The sequence below is a fragment of the Poecilia reticulata genome, linkage group LG10 (assembly GCF_000633615.1).
Source record: "Poecilia reticulata strain Guanapo linkage group LG10, Guppy_female_1.0+MT, whole genome shotgun sequence".
NCBI lineage: Eukaryota > Metazoa > Chordata > Actinopteri > Cyprinodontiformes > Poeciliidae > Poecilia > Poecilia reticulata.
This window is the reverse complement of record NC_024340.1, coordinates 19,819,368-19,837,297: the sequence shown is the minus strand read 5'-3', so window position 1 is coordinate 19,837,297 and position 17,930 is coordinate 19,819,368. Positions and strand designations below refer to the sequence as shown.

Below are 17,930 nucleotides of genomic sequence, written 5' to 3'. Positions count from 1 at the left end.
AATCAGCTCTGTTGGCAAATAAGCTAAATCAAACTCCCAGGCCAAGGCGAGATGAAAAATGGTTTGAATAAACAAATATCGCTCCCCCATCCGAATCCTCCTTGCAGCAAACCCCTCCATCATTAACCATCATTAACCATGTCTGCTGTCCCTTTGGTAACTCAACTCCTCTCAGGCTCTATGGTTCTTCCTTGCTTTCCTTCAGAGGATTCCTTACCATTCACAACCCCATTCACAGAGCCACTCTTCACCACCACCACCACCACTACAGTGTCCCTGTCAGCAGTACAAGTGAAAAACAAAATCAATCTGATCAAGGAACAAAAACCTGAAGGTCCAAAGGTATCAGCTGCAGACCACTGAGGAGCTATGCAGATAGGCCATAGTAAGGTACATTGGCAACATGAGCCTATACCTTTAAGAAGGTACCATGCCATGCCATACTTTTGCATTGGTCCTGCATTGTAGCAGCACCAAGGAGCACACATATGAAGGACATCAACAACAACAAGCCAGTACCACTGATCTTGTATCTGGACCTTAGCTCATCCAACCCAAGAAACAGTAAAACCTTGATGGGAAAAAGAAATGGAAGATATTAGAAATGTTGGTTGGATTGTGAAGGTTGGTTCTATAAAATTAGATCCAGAAAAAAAATAAAAAATGGAGAAATGAGAAGTACAAGGCGGAAAAGGAGAGAAGAGGCAATTATTTCTCATCTCAGATTTGGACAACACCCTTTATTTTACTATAGCGGGACAAGGCTGTATTAAGTGTAAATACTGAGGAGTTGATGAGGCAATAGAACTTGTGGCGCTGTTAAAATTAAGAGGAAAAAAAGAAAATAATTGATTCAAAATTGAAATAAAATTAAAGTTAAGCTTTTGTTGATTTATTTACAAATAGCTTGAAAAGCAAAAAATGTATCAGATAATATTTTGTGAACTTAAATGATCAAAGTTATAATATAACACAGAATTTAATCCTTGAGTGACAGTCTGGTCCACACTCCAAACCAGACGGTGGCGGTAATTCACCAATTTCGTTGATGCCAACCACCAAAAAAAAAAGTCGAGGACGAAGTAGAAGATGATATGGGATTGGGTGGTAACATGGAGTCAGGCTCTCTTCCGCGGTTTATGCTGGAAGTTTTTCTGGTGAATTGTTGTCTCGGTTTGGTTTCTTCTCTGTACTTTCATATGACAGAAGGAGAGCAAAAGTGTTTCATCGAGGAAATCCCAGCAGACACGGTTGTTGTCGGTGAGTGAATCACAAAAACGTTCAGCAACGTCAATCAGTAAACTTTAAAAAAAAAAAAAAAAACATCGCTAACAACTAAAACTTACACACTTCATCAAAATATCAACAGCTGCCTTTTGTCTATACACTTGTTCACGGAGTAGGAATGGTAACTACAAAAAAGCACTGATGAATGGGAAGTTTGTAAACGGCTTTTTATGATGATCGAAACTTCAATTTTCTGGGGTTTCAGCGGAACTGAGTCGTTTGCATTTCCAAAGTCATATGACAGTGAGGAAGATGTTTCTGTCAAACATCCACAGCAGTTGTGCTGACTAGCAAGAGTTACGTTACAAAAACTTAGTTGATTACAGATGATATAAATGGGCCATAAAGCAATGTTCATCATCTTAATGTTTAATTAGTTATGAAATGTAAGATTAGATTTCAGTGAGTCACGATGACTGATAAAGCCAATTACTTAAATTTGCACTACCACTGACAAAAAAAGAAAAAATAAACTGGACTCTTTTTCTGGCTCTGTGGTGTTTTCACGTTCTTCTTGTGTATTGCGTAGACCACCTCTTGCGCAATAATTGCAGGAGATGGGTACCGCCTCCCCACGGTGGCCCTCAGTAGATAAACACATGGCTACCGACACTAGGTGGTTGGACTTTGAATTAACATCTTAAAAAAAACAAAAAAAAAACACGTTTTACTGTTTTGAAGAACAAAACTGTTATTTAGTCTACATGATAGAATACGTAAGCCAGGGCAACACAGAAACAGACAGGACAAACAATCACGCATGCACACACTCACACCTAAGGAGAATTTAGAGAGACCACATGTTTTATATGTTTCCCTGATTTAAGACGCCTGATTCAGATGATTGCAATTCAGCAAGAGCCTGTTAATCAGCTGTCTATTGTGCGTTCCAGAAATGTTGTTTTTAAGTAAGAGGGGTAAAAAGAACAGTATTGGTTAAAGGAAGCTATAAGAAGTCTCACTGCAGTTTGTCATAAGCTAATAAGGGGGCACAGCAAACATCATTTCTTATGATCATGTCAGATGGGACTCAAATTGAGCATGTGTGGTTTAAATATAAAATGTGTAGTGACAAACGCAACTTGCCCACAGTACGTGGGGACGGTGAGGAGACTTTTCATCGACAAGAACAGGGAAACTGGTTAGAATAACGGGCAGATGTACAGAGCTAACTCCAGGACAATCCTGAAATAAATTCTGTTAGAAGATGCCTAATACTACGACAGAGGTTCACCTTCCATCACAACAATAACCATAAACGTAGAGCCAAGATATTATGGGATGGTACAGATCAAAGCCTGTTCATGTGTAAAAAATGGCCCAGTCAAAGTGCAGACAGAAGCAGGAACTGACTGATTTTGAGCATTTACCAAAAGAAGATGTTTATTATTTGTTAGCAACGATGATTAGGTCCAGTAAAACAAGACTCAGCATATCTACTGTTTCTCTTCAGGTGATTATTGGACGCAGCTTTATGATGAACAGAAGCGTGAGTATCTGCCGGCCACTCGGAATCTCACCCTGTCTGTTGCAGCCAGAACTCCTACTGATGAGGTTTGGGTTTTATATTCTAGAGCGGGGCGTTTATTTTATTAGTTTCTAATTTCATGTTTAGTTCACAGAACTCGCCTATTTTTTTTTTTTTTTCTCGCCGCAGTTGATTCTGTCTCACAAGGAAACCAAGGGGAGGTTCAACTTCACATCATTTACCTCAGGAGAACACAAGATCTGCCTTCAGCCAAGTTTATCACAGCCGCTGTCTGCAGGCTTCATAGTGGTGAGAGGAAGAGTTTGAATTCACTTTTAATTAACCAGGAAATAGAAAATACTTGCCTGTGCAATATTATAAACACTTCAGCTGCATATTTTTTACACATAGGCACCATATGATGGGACTATATTTAAGGGGATAACAGGAGGAATTTTACTTAATTAATTTTACTTAATCAAATATGAAATTACTTCTGGTTTCAGTCATGCATTAAAACACTAATTTTATGAAACGCAAATCCTTGCATATGCAGTCTTAGGAAGGATTCAATGTGTTTATATAAGTTAGCAGAAGAAAGTGAAGGGTTTCTAAATGAGGACATACTAGTGTATGTAGTTATAACCCAGTTTTGGGGTTTATATTATAGTAACTGATGGCAAGAGTAAGATTTAAAAGCTTAAATTTAGCCATATTGGGACAGTGCAAGTTTTAGCTGTTCAGAGAGAACTTTGTTTAGGGAAAGACGCTGAAGTACAACATAATATCATCGGCATAGAAATCAATTCAGGCATTTGATACAAGGAGATGAAGCTTTTTCCCACTTGAAATGAAAAAAAAAAAGAAGTCTGAGAACCAATCTTGGAGGGAAATAATTGGCTGTAGTTCTAGCTGCACTTTGTTCGGCTGCACTTTGTTGCACTATTTATCAAGTGATTCAGTGGCAAACTATTTCAACATTGGTGTCACGTTGCAGGTGGTTTGCATGGACATCCGATCAGGTGAACGCACCAACAACTACACAGAGATCCAGAAACGAGAACTACTGACGCAGCTGCAGCTGCGAGTCAGGCGGCTGTCTGCACAGGTTCACGACATCCACAAGGAGCTGATCTACAGTAGGGTCAGTGATGCTGTTGGTTGCAGTTATTTTGTATACATGTATTTAAAAAAATAAATAAATAAAACACTTATGTTGGTATTTACAGAGCAGAGAAAAAAATTTCCTCGTCATCAACCACAACGTCAACATGTGGATCTATTGGTGGCCCATCATCCGCAGCGTGTTTGTGGTGACCTTCATCATACACATCACAAACAGCTGCTGAGATCACAGCTACTGTTCAGAGTAAAAAAAATAACAAATCCAAAACATATTTACATAAAATTTCCTCCTGGAGGAAGTTGCAGTGTGTTCTGTCTGAAGAAAGCTGCTGACACATCCTGTTGTGTTCCAGGCGACATCAGTAAACTCTGGACCTGCAGAGGAAACGCAACATTGACCAAACTGAAAATGAAAAAAAAAAGAATTACTCCCAAGCCAACTGAGACACCCTATAGTGGGGTGCTGGAGAAACCATTGTTTACCTGGAGAAAGCGGAGATGGAGATAACGCAGAGCAGGAACTCGAGGCCATAGAAGCAGAGCAGCACGGCGCTGAGAATGAACTCGAGCCGCAGCACGAACGTCTGCAGCAGCAGGTAGTAAACGGCCAGCGCTGTGCAGGGAAATAGGATGAAGAGGGACACACAGGAAGACAGAGAGCGCTCGCAGAGGTTCCCCTTCCAACCTGGAGGAAGAACACCACAGACAGTCAGAGGGAAACACTGATGTTTGCTCCTGCCTGCTGCCGCTGTGAAAAAAGCCATCTGTTTAACTAAACATGTTTAAATACTACAGATATAAAGATGTTCCAATATGTATATGACTTTATAATACGTGCAAATAACAATAATTCAATAAAATGAGCTTTTTGTAGTTACTCAGATTGTCTTTGTCTGATGTTAACATTTGTTTTATCTGCAACATTTAAATGTAACAAAAAACAAAACCAGAAGTCTGTAAGGGTGAAAATATTTTTTTCTTTTCCACCAACACAGAACTTTAAAGATGAACTGATCAGGCTTTTCCTGGTTCATACCAATTTCTAGATTTCTGTGAGAGCTGACCTTGTACCAACTTCTCTTTCATTTGAAGCACAAAAGCAAGTGATGGTTTAAAATTCAACTGAAATGTATGAATTTTAAGATTAGCTCCATTTATGCACCAAAGCTTATGTCCCTAACCTTTATCTGATTTAGTAGGAAATTCAACAAGTGCATGCTGTCGGCTGATGCATTTCTAGAAAAAAGACTGGAAATTCTTAGTCTTGATACAATAGCAATATAAAAAAGTTCAATATTTCAGTATCTGCTCATCACAAACTAGAATCAGTCAAATGAAAATTTGTCAGTTCTATTCTTTGGACTGCAGATTGTTGCATTTGGATGTAAAAGATATTTAGTAACAAATATTTAATCAAATATGGAAATTCAGTGAGTGAACATAAAATATATTTTCCATGACAACCAAAACTGATGCGACAGCAAAAGCAATGGAAAAGGAGCACAAATTTGATCAAATTCGGTCTGACAACATGTCATAGTGAAAAAAAATAAGGACAAAACTGTTACAAATTGCATGAAATGTGAAGTATTTCTAAAGTTCAGATGTTGCAGGGATCAAATGAAAAATACTGATTCATTTTCCAGTTGTTGAGTTGTAGTTTAATTTCTGTGTAATCAATATTAAAGATGGTTAACCATTGTGATGTAGATTTCACTGTATATATCAGAATATGTACAAATGTGATGCTTCAGTTCCTGAAATGCACTGTGTTAAAGTAGGGAAACTGAACAAAGATTTCTGTTTTGAAAATATATCTATACATTGAAGTGATTTCTTATCATTACCGAAATGATCCATATTTCTAAAATTAATCCAGTTTATCAGACATGTAATTTAAATTCTTATATAAAACATTTTATCTGGTATAATCACCCAAAGCATGGATGCAACATTATTTTCCAGCCAAATACACTTTATTTTGTTAAGAAATCTACAAACTCTCAAATGTAGAGTTTTATGTTTCGTGCATTTGTCTCTCACCATAGAAAATGCGAAGAGTCTCCAGAGCGAGGAAGAGCAGCAGCAGCACCACATCCAGGACCAGATTGTCTGCTGGGTACGGCAGTAAAATTCCTGAATAGAGACGAGTCATAAGATAGTAACCACAGTCATGTTCAATACTGGTTTGTATTTACAACCACAAGACAAAACTTTGGGTTTACAAGTGATTTCCTCTCATCTTATTTGACTGACACCAGTTACAGACAGTTTTGTAAATGCTGAGACTCATTCACGGTGAATTCTTTCCAATCATAAGTGAGTGCATAAATATGTCATGTCAATATCAGAGAAGAATGGACTGACTGGTGTGAGATGACAATAAGGTAAGAGTGGCTAAAGAAAAAGAGAATCCAATTCATCCAAGCTCAAATTTAGATTAAACTTTGGGGAAATCTTGCTTGGTTTTAGTTGATTGCAACTAAAAAAATCCAGATGGTAGTGTCAGAATTTGGTACTGGAGTATAGCCATAGCTTTCCAACAGGATGCCACAAAGCTCAAATCATCAATACGGACCAAAATCTCAGAGGAAGGTTTCTAACACCTTTTGAATTAATGGACTCAAAGTGTACTCAACTTAGTATGAGTAAGCAACCTTCTTTTTAAATCAAGATAAGTTCCACTTTTCTGTTTTCTCCTCTTTTTTCTCTACTGGAGTAGCTGCCAATGGATTTGTATCGATCCCTGCTGCCCTGAATGTGAAACATTCATCTCACCTTTGTAGATGAACATGAGGATCTCTGCCAAGTAGAAGGCAGAAAAGTACCAGCTGTTCAGGTAGAGAAGAACCTGCAAAGGTGTTGAAGAGAGCTGGGAAAATTACGGTAAAGGACCAAAATAGACATTTGAAAACAGTAGATCTGAATTAGTTTTATTGCAAAGGATACGACTGCTTGGCTCCCTGAAGAAAAAGGAAAGTTGCAAGATACGACGGTTAGATGCACATTCAGAACGATTATTTTGTTGTTGGCAAATGCAAAGAAAAAAATGTCTACAGTAACCTCTTTTCGGTGTTGGTTGAAAAAATAGGCAAATGTATAGGCATCAAAATTATTGAACTAATTAATCAAAATCTAAACTGCAAAAAAATGGCCCGACGTTTTAATAAACTTGCATGAAAAAGTTACAAGCATTATGGCAGTTCATAAGAAATCTGCTTTTGTTGTCGCTAAAAAAAAGGAACAGCCAATCTTCCTTTGTTTTCACTTCAAGCATCGTCCGTTTATTTAAAACTGTATTCCAAATGTCGTAGATGTTGCTGAAAAACATTCGGTTAATGTAAAACGCCTAAACGACATGAAATTAACAGCAAAGCTTGAAACTTACCGGGCGCCATGATTGAATCCGCCTGGTTGTTATGGAAACGGCTTGGGAACTGTTCAATCTCTTCTTCTGTTTGGAGCACTGCATCCGGAGGTTGCACTGCTGCCATCTTCTGGAGTGAAAGAGTTACAGTAAGAGTTCTGATTGCATTTCGTCGCGAGAGGCAAGGCCACATACTACATTTTTGGATTAAATTATTCATATTCTTGCAAACAAATCGGAATTATGTAGAACCCGCAAGACTATAATTAAGCTCTTCTCAATTGTTATTTAATATGCTGCTGACAGTGCAATAGAACAAGTCTACAGTTTCATCATCTTTTACACATTTACATGTATTATAATAAATAGGTATATATTTATTATAAGACCACAAGACAAAACTTTGGGTTTACAAGTGATTAAATTATGGATTTAATAATATATTATTAAATCTATATTATTAAATCTATCGGCATCCTGTTTTGTGACAAAACAGAGAGAAAGAAAGAAAGAAAGAAAGAAAGAAAGAAAGAAAGAAAGAAAGAAAGAAAGAAAGAAAGAAAGAAAGAAAGAAAGAAAGTGAAAAGATGACTAATATTGATGTAGACTGTGTCTTTATTTCATTTTCCAGTTGCTCTTTGCAAGATAGAAAAAAACTATATAATAAAATCAAATCAAATGATTGCATTTCTTATTTCTTAAATAGTTTCAATGATTGGTTGCTTTTTGATTTAACTGTTGACTTATTTTATCCACTGAATTTGGCACCTTTAACAATAACAACAATAATCAAACGATCGATTTCCTAATTTTATACCATTCCAGTAGGATGGTGAATGATAAAAACACTAAACATTATAAGCTTTAATCGTTTATTCTGTTATTCTTGTACAAAGATCATTCATACTAAGGTAAAGCAGCTTGAAAGGCGTGATGCGTAAAGAACTACTAAATCAAGCTTAAAAACTACAACAACTAGCATGCTTCTGCGGCGCGCTGATTGGCTAGGAATCTACGAGAGTTTACGTGGCACAATACTGTCGTTACTCAGGCTCAGTTCGATCTGTGGTCTGAGATGTCACATCGGGTCAGGATGCAGCTTTCGATTGTGTTTTCAGTTTTCCTCCTTAATATTTTCTACAACTCTGTCTCTTCGTTGTACTTTCACATCGGAGAAACTGAGAAGAAATGCTTCATAGAAGAAATCCCGGACGAAACCATGATTATTGGTGAGCGGTTGTTGCTAACAACGAGTTAGCTTAACGGCTAGTTAGCTTGACGGCTAATTGAGCTAAAACCTGTTTGTCATGTCAAAAAAGTTAGCAGACAGCAAACATTTGTACACAACATGTTTTTGTGCTCTATGTTTTTTATATATAGTCGTTAATTATCATAATATACTGGTGGTTGTTCGATCATTAGTTAGCAGTTCTAAAAAATCTAGTTCGTTTTTCAGGAAGTTTCATGTCAGATTGGAACAGATGGCTGTCTACGTGCTTTAATTTTACGCTGATATGATTGAGTAAAGAGCATAAACTCCAGAAAAGTAATGCTCATAAATTCAAGAAGAAGTTATGTTCTTTTGTTCCTAATAACCTTGTAATACGTCATTTCTGCCACACATTTTCTTGTTAAAATGTCACATGCATTTATATGAATCTTTTAAAAGACATTTGTAAAGTGGTGGTTATAGGCAAACTAATCATTTGGATCAAATCATTCCAGTATTAGTTGCAAGTCAATTCTGTAAGCTGTCTAATTGCAAGCTCTGCTTAAGAAAGAGTTGTCCCTACTTGAACAACATTTCTAAAGGTGTTGCACATAAAGTGGGTGTATGTACAATGGAGGAGGGCTGAGGATATGGCACTGCTGTACATGTGTTGTAATTTAGTGACCAATGAATCAGCTTATTGTTATCTACAAGACAAACTGTCTACAACTAGAACACACTTTGGCACACATCAAAATAATATGAAATTTGACATTGATGGAGGTTTGCCTTCTCAGCAGACTGGGTTGATTCTACTGTCTTGCCTTCTGTGGCTCATTTGGGGAGCCTTAAAAGGACCCTATATCTGGTCCCCAATGTGCTGTAGAGTATAATAAAATGTAAGTGGGCATTTGCTGTGTCATTTTGATTTAGAGAAACAGTGACATGAATGGTGAGGCTCCCAATTTATCCCCAAAAATGTGATTTCTAGCGTCTAATCTGGGATGTGATGCCTCTACCCCAGAGTGAAGGCACTTGGCCCTATTCTTATGAAATGATAAATCTGTCTACAAAAGTGGAGCAAAAAGTTTGGAACAAATGTCAACCCTAGTAAAGTCCAAAACAGCTGGAAACAGGTTTGATTATTTCCAACAAGTCCTTGTTATTTTAGTATACCCAAGGGTTTAGTAATTTTACATGCATAGAGTTATGATGGATGCAGTAAAAAAAAAAGAAAATAAAAGCAGCTGCTCTCGTGCCTGTAACATTCCCTAGGATGTTGTAAAACATTCTAATATTAAAAAATAACATTTACATGCTACCTTCACTTCTGTTTAAATCGATATATTTTTTGGTGTATTAAACAATTTAAATCCAAGGTGATTTTACTAGAGACCTAGCAGGTTTTTGCTGACATAAAATGCAGCTAATTCCAAAAGAAATGAGCATCATATCTTTCACATTAGATGTGGGATATGAATGTTTCCAGCTCAAATTCATCATGAAGGTTTAATGTTTATGTCTCTGTTCAGGTAACTACCGTACTCAGCTGTATGATAAGCAGAAAGAAGAATATCTGCCGGCAACCCAGGGCCTGGGTATGTTTGTGGAAGTCAAAGACCCTGATGATAAGGTGAACGCAAGAAATGGGAACAAGTTTAAATGACTGGAGCAACTGCGTTGAGCTCTGACAGCGTGTTTGTAGCTTGACCAGGTCTGACCTCCTCTTCGGTTTCCTGCAGGTGATTCTGTCTCGGCAGTACGGCTCAGAGGGACGCTTCACCTTTACGTCGCACACACCCGGGGAGCATCAGATCTGCCTCCACTCCAACTCCTCCAAGTTCTCCCTGTTCGCGGGAGGCATGCTGGTGAGGAGGCAGCCCACTCTGAGCAAATATTACGTTAAACATTTTTGAGATGTGTTTTGACCTGCTTTTTCTTGTCTGACAGAAACTCTTTTTCTTGTGTTCTTGCTCTTGTTCTAACTGCAAACCTTTTAGAGAAATTACTTCAAAGACATTTCAATTCAACATGCAGGAATTCCGTAAGTGGAAACTCCTGGAGGTTTGGATGAAGATGTCCTGCTCAACTGTCTTTTTTTTTTTTTTTTTTTGTCTTTTGCAGCGTGTTCATCTGGACATCCAGGTGGGCGAACACGCCAACAACTACGCTGAGATCGCTGCCAAGGACAAACTGACGGAGCTGCAGCTGAGAGTGCGGCAGCTGGTGGAGCAGGTGGACCAGATCCAGAAGGAGCAGAACTACCAGAGGGTCAGTCAAATCCTGCAATCTGTTGTTCCTTAGAGGTTGTTCCTTAATAACTTGTGTCACAGAAGACGTCTTTATTAGATTATGTTTTTTTATTTCTTGAGAGCAAACAAGAATGAATAAACCTTTTTTAGGAGCGTAAAGCTCATGTAATATGATCCTTCACCAGTTTTGCTGTTCACTTTGATGAGTGTGGCTTCCAGCTAATGAAGACCGAAAAATCTGGTTCTAAGAACAATGGAATGTTGCAAACTATAAGTAAAAAAAATATATATTTTTAAGGCAGAAATTTTATGCCAAGGTTGTCCAGGAAACTCTCCTCACTCAGACCTCCATATTGGATCTATGGCGTATTATCAAGAGGAAGATTCAACAAAACAACAGAGGAGCTGAGACTTTTTAAATGGAATTTCAGCCATTCAGATGTAACTAAGTGAAAGCAGAGGTCATTTATATTAATCAGTCTGAAATGTTAATATATCGCCCCCTGCTGTCTGTGTGTGTCATCAGTACCGTGAGGAGCGTTTCCGTCAGACCAGCGAGAGCACCAACCAGCGCGTCCTCTGGTGGTCCATTGTGCAGACCCTCATCCTGGTGGCCATCGGTATCTGGCAAATGAGACACCTCAAGAGCTTCTTCGAGGCGAAAAAACTGGTGTAACTCTTCCAAAGGAGCGTGTGTGTGTGTTTTTTGGTATCTACTGATGGATGCAGTAAAAAAAAAAAAAGAAAAGCAGCTGCTGTCGGGCAAAAATCCAGCTGCACCTAGGTTAAACTTGAAAACATTTTTTTTCTTTTTTTGGGGGGGGGGGGGGGTTTGCTGAGTTGCTCCCATCTACAACAAACATCCAAGACACATCTCCCTCAACTTCTGGAAGTTTAATCTTTCAGTCGTGTGCAAGACTGATGCTTGCACCCTTGCAGTAATTTATTTCATCGTGTCTCCTTTTTTTTTTCCCCCCCCCACTTTGTGTTACTGGCCACTCAAGATGCTGATAAACTAAAGTCAGGTTTATACATCATGTTAAGTTATTTTTCTTTGTTTTGCAATTTGAATTCTCCTGAAGTCATTGTGTTCCATTTCTCCCAATTTAAGTATTTGAGATTAAATCAAATAGCTCCTCATCAGCTTTTCTCAATTAAAACTTTGGCGTGCGTCTTTGGCAGACATATCTGTGCAATTATTTGGCAGCAACTTTTCACCTCAAAACTTATTGAATGCCACACACTTGTTAGAAAACTTTTATGAATTTTATTTAAATGTTTTCTTTGTCAAAACGCCAAATTTTGGCAAATTTCTGGCACTCGTTAAGATTTTTTGAAGTTTTCACCTTTAAATAACGTGCCATCACTTTTGTTTTAAAGGCCAGCGTTGTTTGTCAATTTCAACAGGACGACTGCCATGTTAGGAGGGCTGAGTGAATAACTGCAGTGGTCTGTATCCCTCTTTATTACGGAATAGTACATGTAATATTGCAAACAACTGTGCAACCTTTTTTATGTTTTTGATGGTAAATGTCATTTTTTTGTGAATGCACTGTTTTCATGAAGCTAAATCACCTTGTAGTTAAATATAGAACCTGACCTTTCAGTGAAATTACTCTGTTTCTTTACATTGCTGAAATTTGGTGTCAAACAAAATCAGATTTTTTTTTGTGTTTAGCTACAGAAAAAGGGAAAAAAAACACAGAAAGTTGCCTTTTTCTTCTCAAAAACTTGGCATTGCATATTACTCAGCTTTGTTGATTCAAACACCCTCAAATGTTTTGGTCCTTTTGCTTAATTTTTACAGTTTTTCTTTCTTTAAAAATGATTGTATTTTGTTGTTAGGTTTCAGTTTTCTGGGGATAGAAATTCAAGCAGTTGGTGGTTTTATTTTTGCTAGATGTGGAGCTATTTTTATCAGTGCATATGAGGTTGCACTAAGAATAAGTGGTCTTTGTCTCCTTTGGTTTAAAAGATGTTCTGGCTCACTGACACTTTCTATTTTTCCTTGTAAATGTCACATCAACAGCTCAAGTCACTGTTTAGAGTTTTTATATTCTGTACCTATAATGTATTTTGAGGGAGAACATTTTTGAAGCAGATAAAGAAATGTGACTGCAAAAATGAATAAAACCAATACAACAGAGAGTTGGTTTTATCACTCCTGGAAGATTATGTGCAAGTGGAAAATGGTAAAAGCATCTCTCAATCTTCATAGGAGGGGTTTCCCAGAAAAGGATGGAAAAAGATGGCCTGCTCTTTCCAAACAGAACATTCCAGCACAAATCAGTTTTTGCAAAACCAAATTTGAATGTGCAACAAAAATATTGGAACAATTTTCTTTAAACATAAAATTCAAATATATGTATTTGGCCAGATTGTGCAGTAACATGTTTAGTGTAAACCCTTTGTAGGAACTATCAAGCATTGTGGTTAGGGGCTAATGATTTACAGGCCAATACCTAGGTACTTTGCAATAATCGGGTTGACTGTAAATCCCTTATTATGACAAAATATTTCAGTCAAATCTGAGGCCATCTGTCCCAAATGTTGAAGTGTGGTTTAAACTGTTCAATGAATGATCCCGAAATACATCAGGAAGTGTACCACAGAAAGCTGGAAAAGAGAGAAGTGTCCAAGTCCAGATTTCTACTTGATTTGTCTCTGAGGGGAACAACTACCCTAACTTAAGTCTGCGTTAATGTTATTGATTTTGTTAGTTAATAAAAAATGAAATCTTACTTTCAATGCCACTTTTAATGTTTTTATTTTTAGTTATTTTTCTTGTTTATACAAAATAAAAATAGACTTCCATAACACTTAACCTGGGAACTGAACGTTTAGTGCCGTTGTTGCGTTCGGATTTATATCCAGGACGGACCGAATATCAAATGGTGTTCTGTGATTTCAGGCGGATTTTAATTAGCCTAAGCAAGTCACCTCTTGACCAATTTTCAGTAAAATGAGACTCTTTAGATCAATAAAACTGTGTGATATTCTCGATGTGAATATTTCAGCAGATTAACGTTCACCGAGGATCCACCGGAGCTCTGGTTCGTGTGAACCACTTCATGCTACGTGTACAGCAGCTGCGGCAGCCCGTTAGCTCCTCTCGCTAACGGCTCCAGCACGAAGCGGATCTCGGCATGAACTCACCGAGCAGAGATCCCTCACAAAGGTCCAGGATGGACGAGATACACCTGGAGGAATGAAGACTTCCTCTGGAAGGAGTTTAACTGGGAAGCAGACTGTAAACAAAGGCTGAAAACAGGTTAAAACATGATGTATTCATCCAGAAGAAAGCCTGTGCTCTACTTTAAAGAGGAAAGAAGGTGAGAAAAAGAAAAGTAATAACAAGGGTGAATCTTTATGATGCAGTTATTTAGACTGTTACCAGTATTATTGGCATTTAAAACATCACCATGCTCCTATGTGAACTCCTGAATTCAAAGCAGTTCGATAGAGTTTGAACTTCTTTTTCTATCAATTCATTTACAAAGTTTTCATGAATAGGTTCAAATTTATAAAGTTAAACTTTATTTATTTTGAATAGCATTTCTGAGTAAATGCTACTCAAAAAGTTTGAGGTTTTATATTAATGGGCCCACATTGTCCAAGTCTGATTAGGTCCTACGTCTTTGGTTGACATTGGTTGAAAGGTTACTTAAAGACATTGTAATGGAGGATCAGAAGAAAAAAAAGTCAATTTCTCACAACTGATTGCCATTGCAATATTTAGTTGCACGATTTCGCAATATTTTGCGGCCCAACTGAACGGTATCTAAAAACTGGAAGCAGCCAAGCCCTAACAGACCCGAGTCCTTTCAAAACCCAATGAACTCATTTTGTCATGGAGGATTGCAGACTTTCATCATACAGCAACAATCCAAACCTGATGTAAGAATCCAGGAATGTTTTCTGTCAATATTTGTCTTTGGGGAGCAAGGAGATGCTGATTCATAGAAGTCCTAGCTGATTTGTGGCGTGTTCTTTTTAAGCTAACATTAACGCAGAAGAGCCTCACTTATTCACATTATCTTTTGGTGTTTATGAAGTGACCTTTCTAAAGTTCCCCAGCAGGATGAGAGGTGAGTAAGCATTTCCTGTGTGTTTTTAAATAATGGTTTTCAAACTGTGGTCCTCAGACTCCCAGAAGTACAAAAAGCAGCTAAAGCAAAACTACTGTCTGGAATAATGAACCAAACTTTAGGTGTTTGGTTGAAACTTCCTTTTAAAAGTCCAAAATGGCTCATCAACTGCTAAATAATAAAGTGAAGACAGAAGTTGGCTTTTGGGCAGAATGCAAAATAAAAATCACAGAATACATTTTGGGCATAACAAGTCAACATATTCTGGTCTGTTTGGACTTCTGGTCCTGAAAGAAGTGAATTTGAACATTAACCACTGACATCAACTCGCTTCATTTGTGTCCAATTTCAGAACCCGTCTCCTCCGAATCCTCCAGCTCTACTCTGTCGTTAAGCTTGAAGCTGAAGTTATTGTTTGATGGGTCTTTTTGGAGTTAAACAGAATAAATTGGCTACATTATTTTTTTTATTATTATTTTGAGGGGACTATAGAGGAATGATGTTTACTAAAAACCCTGTAGTTCATCTGAAATCTGCAAGATGCAATGGATAAAAATACATCAAGAAAAGCCATCCATACATTAAATTTACTTGCTAAATAATCATAATCTGCTATCGTACATTTCTTTTTTGCTCTCACTTTCTCTAGTTAGATCGCTGTAAGTCAGACAACAGGAAGAAATGACTTCATTTTGAAAATTCAAATTAGATCTTGTTTCACAACATTTATAGCAGCTTCTGCTTGTAAACTACCAAACCAGATGTTCATAGCTATTAAAAGTTCTTTAAAAGCTACAAACGTTTGCAGCTCTTGTAAATTTATTTAAACCCGTGAGACCCAGTTTGGGAGCCGTTGGTTGATGTTCAGTAACATGTTTGTACTTTTACCCACGCCTCGCTGCCTGGAATAATTTCATAACTGAAACCCCACAAAAAGTCTTGTTTTGTAATATGAAATATAGCTGGGAGAGCCACACTGGGACTGCATGTGTTGGTTAGTAAGATTCCCTTAAAGCATCAATCAAACTGCGTTTGGTTTGGGTTTGCTGCGGATTTGTTCTTGGCCGTTCTAACCTTGGCCGTCCTTGTTTACAGCTGCATTTGGTGGTCCCTGGGAAAACATCTGAGCGACATGTTCATTCTAACCAACACGTTTTAGTCACTGTCAAGCCACAAAACAGAACATTTCCGTCTCTGTTTTCATTATACGAAGACTCGAGCAGTTTTTGTTGTCTATTGAATATGTTATTAGATCAAAATGTCCTCTTGAGGTTCAGCTTACCAAGGAACACTAAATGCAGATTTGACTTAGAATTTTGAGTAAATTTGACCTTTTTTTAAATGATTTTGCTTCACGTGTTAAACAAACAAACCCAGATGAAGCTTTTATGGCCTCTCTTGTGCTTTTCCCAGGTTTCTATCAGGGAAATGCACCATCTACAAACTGTTTGGCCTCTGCATGGTGCTGGTGCTCATCTCTCTGCTGTGGCTGCAGCTCAGCTGTTCGGGTGACATGTCCTCAGTAACACGTCAAAACCAGCACGACCCCCAGCCGCCGCCTCCACCCTGTCCCACTGAGAGACAGGCATCCGCAGCGGACGACCCCAGCTGGGGTCCTCACAAGCTGGCACTCGTGGTCCCCTTCAGAGAACGCTTTGAAGAGCTGCTGGTATTCGTCCCGTTCATGCACAAATTTCTCAACAAGAAGAAGATCCGCCATAAGATCCTGATTATTAACCAGGTGGATCACTACAGGTGAGAGCTCAGCTGCCAGTCATAGGATAAATGTTAACAACCTTCAGTCTCTGAGCTTTTTAGTTTTTATTTTTAGTAAGCTTTTATTTGCTTGCTGATACAGACTAAACAGTCTTGAGCTGTATGAATCAGAAGCAGGCTGCTGTAAAATTTATTTAATCTCTGATTCAACATACAAAACAATCCACAACTTCTCTTAAACTCCTGAGGAAGTGTTTGCATGCACTTATGTACAGTTTTTGAATTCAGTGGCACCAATAAAAGCACCAATTAACAACTGATGACACCTCAAGCTATGCTAGATTATTATTTAAAACGTCCTTTAAGCAGCATAGTCAGTGTTTGAGTTGTTAGATAAAAACAAAGTGAGGATGAGTAGGAGAAAAGAAGATGGTGAATGAAAACTGAACCTTAAATAGGTGAGTCATAATGTTGTATTTGGTTTCAATTTCACCCGTCTACGTTGAATGTTTTTATTTATTTATTTTTCTCCTTGTTCTAGATTCAACCGAGCGTCTCTGATCAACGTGGGCTTTAAGGAGAGCGGGAATGACACGGACTACCTGGCCATGCATGACGTAGACCTGCTGCCCCTCAACGAGGCCCTGGACTACGGCTTCCCTAAAGAGGGACCCTTCCATGTCGCCTCGCCGGAGCTGCATCCGCTCTACCATTACAAGACCTACGTGGGAGGAATCCTGCTGCTCACAAAGAGGCACTATCACACGGTACGGAGCTGCTACTTGTTATTAAAGGCGAGCTGAGGTTCAGAGAGGCAAGACGAGCTACATTAGGGGGGAAGGGAAGGTTTGGCAGGATTTGTTTTACTGTGAGCACGTCTCCCCCACAATGTTCTCCTCAACTTCACAAACTTAAATGCTCATCATGTTGGATATTTTAATCTGGTGGGACATAGCATGTCCACCAGATGGTGCTGTTTCACATTGAAGAAGGTTGATTAACAGACCAATCTTTGGCTTAGAGTAGCGGTTCTCAACGTGGGCGGTACCGCCCCCCAGGGGGCGTTCAGAGGACGGCAGGGGGCGCTGGCGGACATTTTTACAAAAGGGGGGCGCTGGGATGCCTTTGGGGGGCATTTGGTCGAAGGTAAACTTTACACCTTAAATGAACAACAATGCCAGTTTAGACTTTGAGCAACTTGGTAAAACTGTATTGTGTAACATTAAATCATGCTTGGCTACAACTGTATTGATGGCAGCTCTTCTATTCAGTGTTTGTTAGCTTCTGTTAGCTTCTTGGCGCAGCTCCATTCTCCTGCTACTGGTARCTAAAATCACGATACCCTCACTGTGTATCCCTCTGAAAAATGAACCCATTTAAATAAAGAAACAAAGAAATCCCTCCATGGGTGATACCT

At 38.4% G+C, this 17,930-nt stretch overlaps 4 protein-coding genes across 7 annotated transcripts; 3 read left to right on the top strand and 1 right to left on the bottom strand.

Moving 5' to 3' along the window:
* The first annotated feature begins 890 nt into the window (after positions 1-890).
* On the top strand, positions 891-4,302 carry LOC103471470 (transmembrane emp24 domain-containing protein 9-like). Its single transcript, XM_008420499.2, has 6 exons — positions 891-1,260; positions 2,741-2,841; positions 2,945-3,064; positions 3,753-3,899; positions 3,985-4,124; positions 4,234-4,302. Exons 1-5 carry the CDS (start codon positions 1,095-1,097, stop codon positions 4,102-4,104), a joined length of 654 nt encoding a protein of 217 aa, XP_008418721.1. The 5' UTR covers positions 891-1,094; the 3' UTR covers positions 4,105-4,124; positions 4,234-4,302.
* tmem216 (transmembrane protein 216) lies at positions 1,311-7,413 on the bottom strand. Of its 4 annotated transcripts, none has more exons than XR_534647.2 (7): positions 7,269-7,413; positions 6,830-6,843; positions 6,659-6,752; positions 5,924-6,016; positions 4,364-4,565; positions 4,158-4,255; positions 1,311-1,926 (listed from the first exon to the last, which is right to left on the bottom strand). XR_534647.2 is itself a non-coding variant. In XM_008420498.2 (6 exons), exons 1-6 carry the CDS (start codon positions 7,372-7,374, stop codon positions 4,240-4,242), a joined length of 525 nt encoding a protein of 174 aa, XP_008418720.1. In that variant the 5' UTR covers positions 7,375-7,413; the 3' UTR covers positions 3,920-4,239. The 4 variants fall into 4 exon arrangements, 1 of the variants encoding a protein (XP_008418720.1); XR_534646.2 differs by lacking the exon at positions 1,311-1,926 and adding an exon at positions 2,969-3,054; XR_534648.2 differs by lacking the exons at positions 1,311-1,926; positions 7,269-7,413 and adding exons at positions 2,969-3,054; positions 6,944-7,250.
* Positions 7,414-8,276: 863 nt separating this feature from the next.
* On the top strand, positions 8,277-12,857 carry LOC103471471 (transmembrane emp24 domain-containing protein 9-like). Its single transcript, XM_008420501.2, has 5 exons — positions 8,277-8,476; positions 9,990-10,090; positions 10,200-10,325; positions 10,582-10,728; positions 11,236-12,857. The coding sequence occupies exons 1-5, from the start codon at positions 8,323-8,325 to the stop codon at positions 11,383-11,385; spliced, it is 678 nt and encodes a 225-aa protein (XP_008418723.1). The 5' UTR covers positions 8,277-8,322; the 3' UTR covers positions 11,386-12,857.
* Positions 12,858-13,560: 703 nt separating this feature from the next.
* Positions 13,561-17,598, top strand: b4galt7 (xylosylprotein beta 1,4-galactosyltransferase, polypeptide 7 (galactosyltransferase I)). The gene is made up of 3 exons (XM_008420503.2): positions 13,561-14,041; positions 16,211-16,552; positions 17,055-17,598. Exons 1-3 carry the CDS (start codon positions 13,989-13,991, stop codon positions 17,314-17,316), a joined length of 657 nt encoding a protein of 218 aa, XP_008418725.1. The 5' UTR covers positions 13,561-13,988; the 3' UTR covers positions 17,317-17,598.
* The last annotated feature ends 332 nt before the right edge of the window (positions 17,599-17,930 follow it).

Coding starts and splice junctions, on each gene's coding strand:
- LOC103471470 (XM_008420499.2), top strand. CDS start 1,095: ATGGGATTGGGTGGTAACATGGAGTCAGGCTCTCTTCCGCGGTTTATG. Junction 1,261..2,740: donor AGCAGACACGGTTGTTGTCG/GTGAGTGAATCA, acceptor GTTTCTCTTCAG/GTGATTATTGGACGCAGCTT. Junction 3,900..3,984: donor AGGAGCTGATCTACAGTAGG/GTCAGTGATGCT, acceptor TGGTATTTACAG/AGCAGAGAAAAAAATTTCCT.
- tmem216 (XM_008420498.2), bottom strand. CDS start 7,374: ATGGCAGCAGTGCAACCTCCGGATGCAGTGCTCCAAACAGAAGAAGAG. Junction 6,017..6,658: donor CCTCATGTTCATCTACAAAG/GTGAGATGAATG, acceptor GTCTCTATTCAG/GAATTTTACTGCCGTACCCA. Junction 4,566..5,923: donor GACTCTTCGCATTTTCTATG/GTGAGAGACAAA, acceptor TTCTTCCTCCAG/GTTGGAAGGGGAACCTCTGC.
- LOC103471471 (XM_008420501.2), top strand. CDS start 8,323: ATGTCACATCGGGTCAGGATGCAGCTTTCGATTGTGTTTTCAGTTTTC. Junction 8,477..9,989: donor GGACGAAACCATGATTATTG/GTGAGCGGTTGT, acceptor GTCTCTGTTCAG/GTAACTACCGTACTCAGCTG. Junction 10,091..10,199: donor TCAAAGACCCTGATGATAAG/GTGAACGCAAGA, acceptor GGTTTCCTGCAG/GTGATTCTGTCTCGGCAGTA.
- b4galt7 (XM_008420503.2), top strand. CDS start 13,989: ATGATGTATTCATCCAGAAGAAAGCCTGTGCTCTACTTTAAAGAGGAA. Junction 14,042..16,210: donor TACTTTAAAGAGGAAAGAAG/GTGAGAAAAAGA, acceptor TGCTTTTCCCAG/GTTTCTATCAGGGAAATGCA. Junction 16,553..17,054: donor AACCAGGTGGATCACTACAG/GTGAGAGCTCAG, acceptor TCCTTGTTCTAG/ATTCAACCGAGCGTCTCTGA.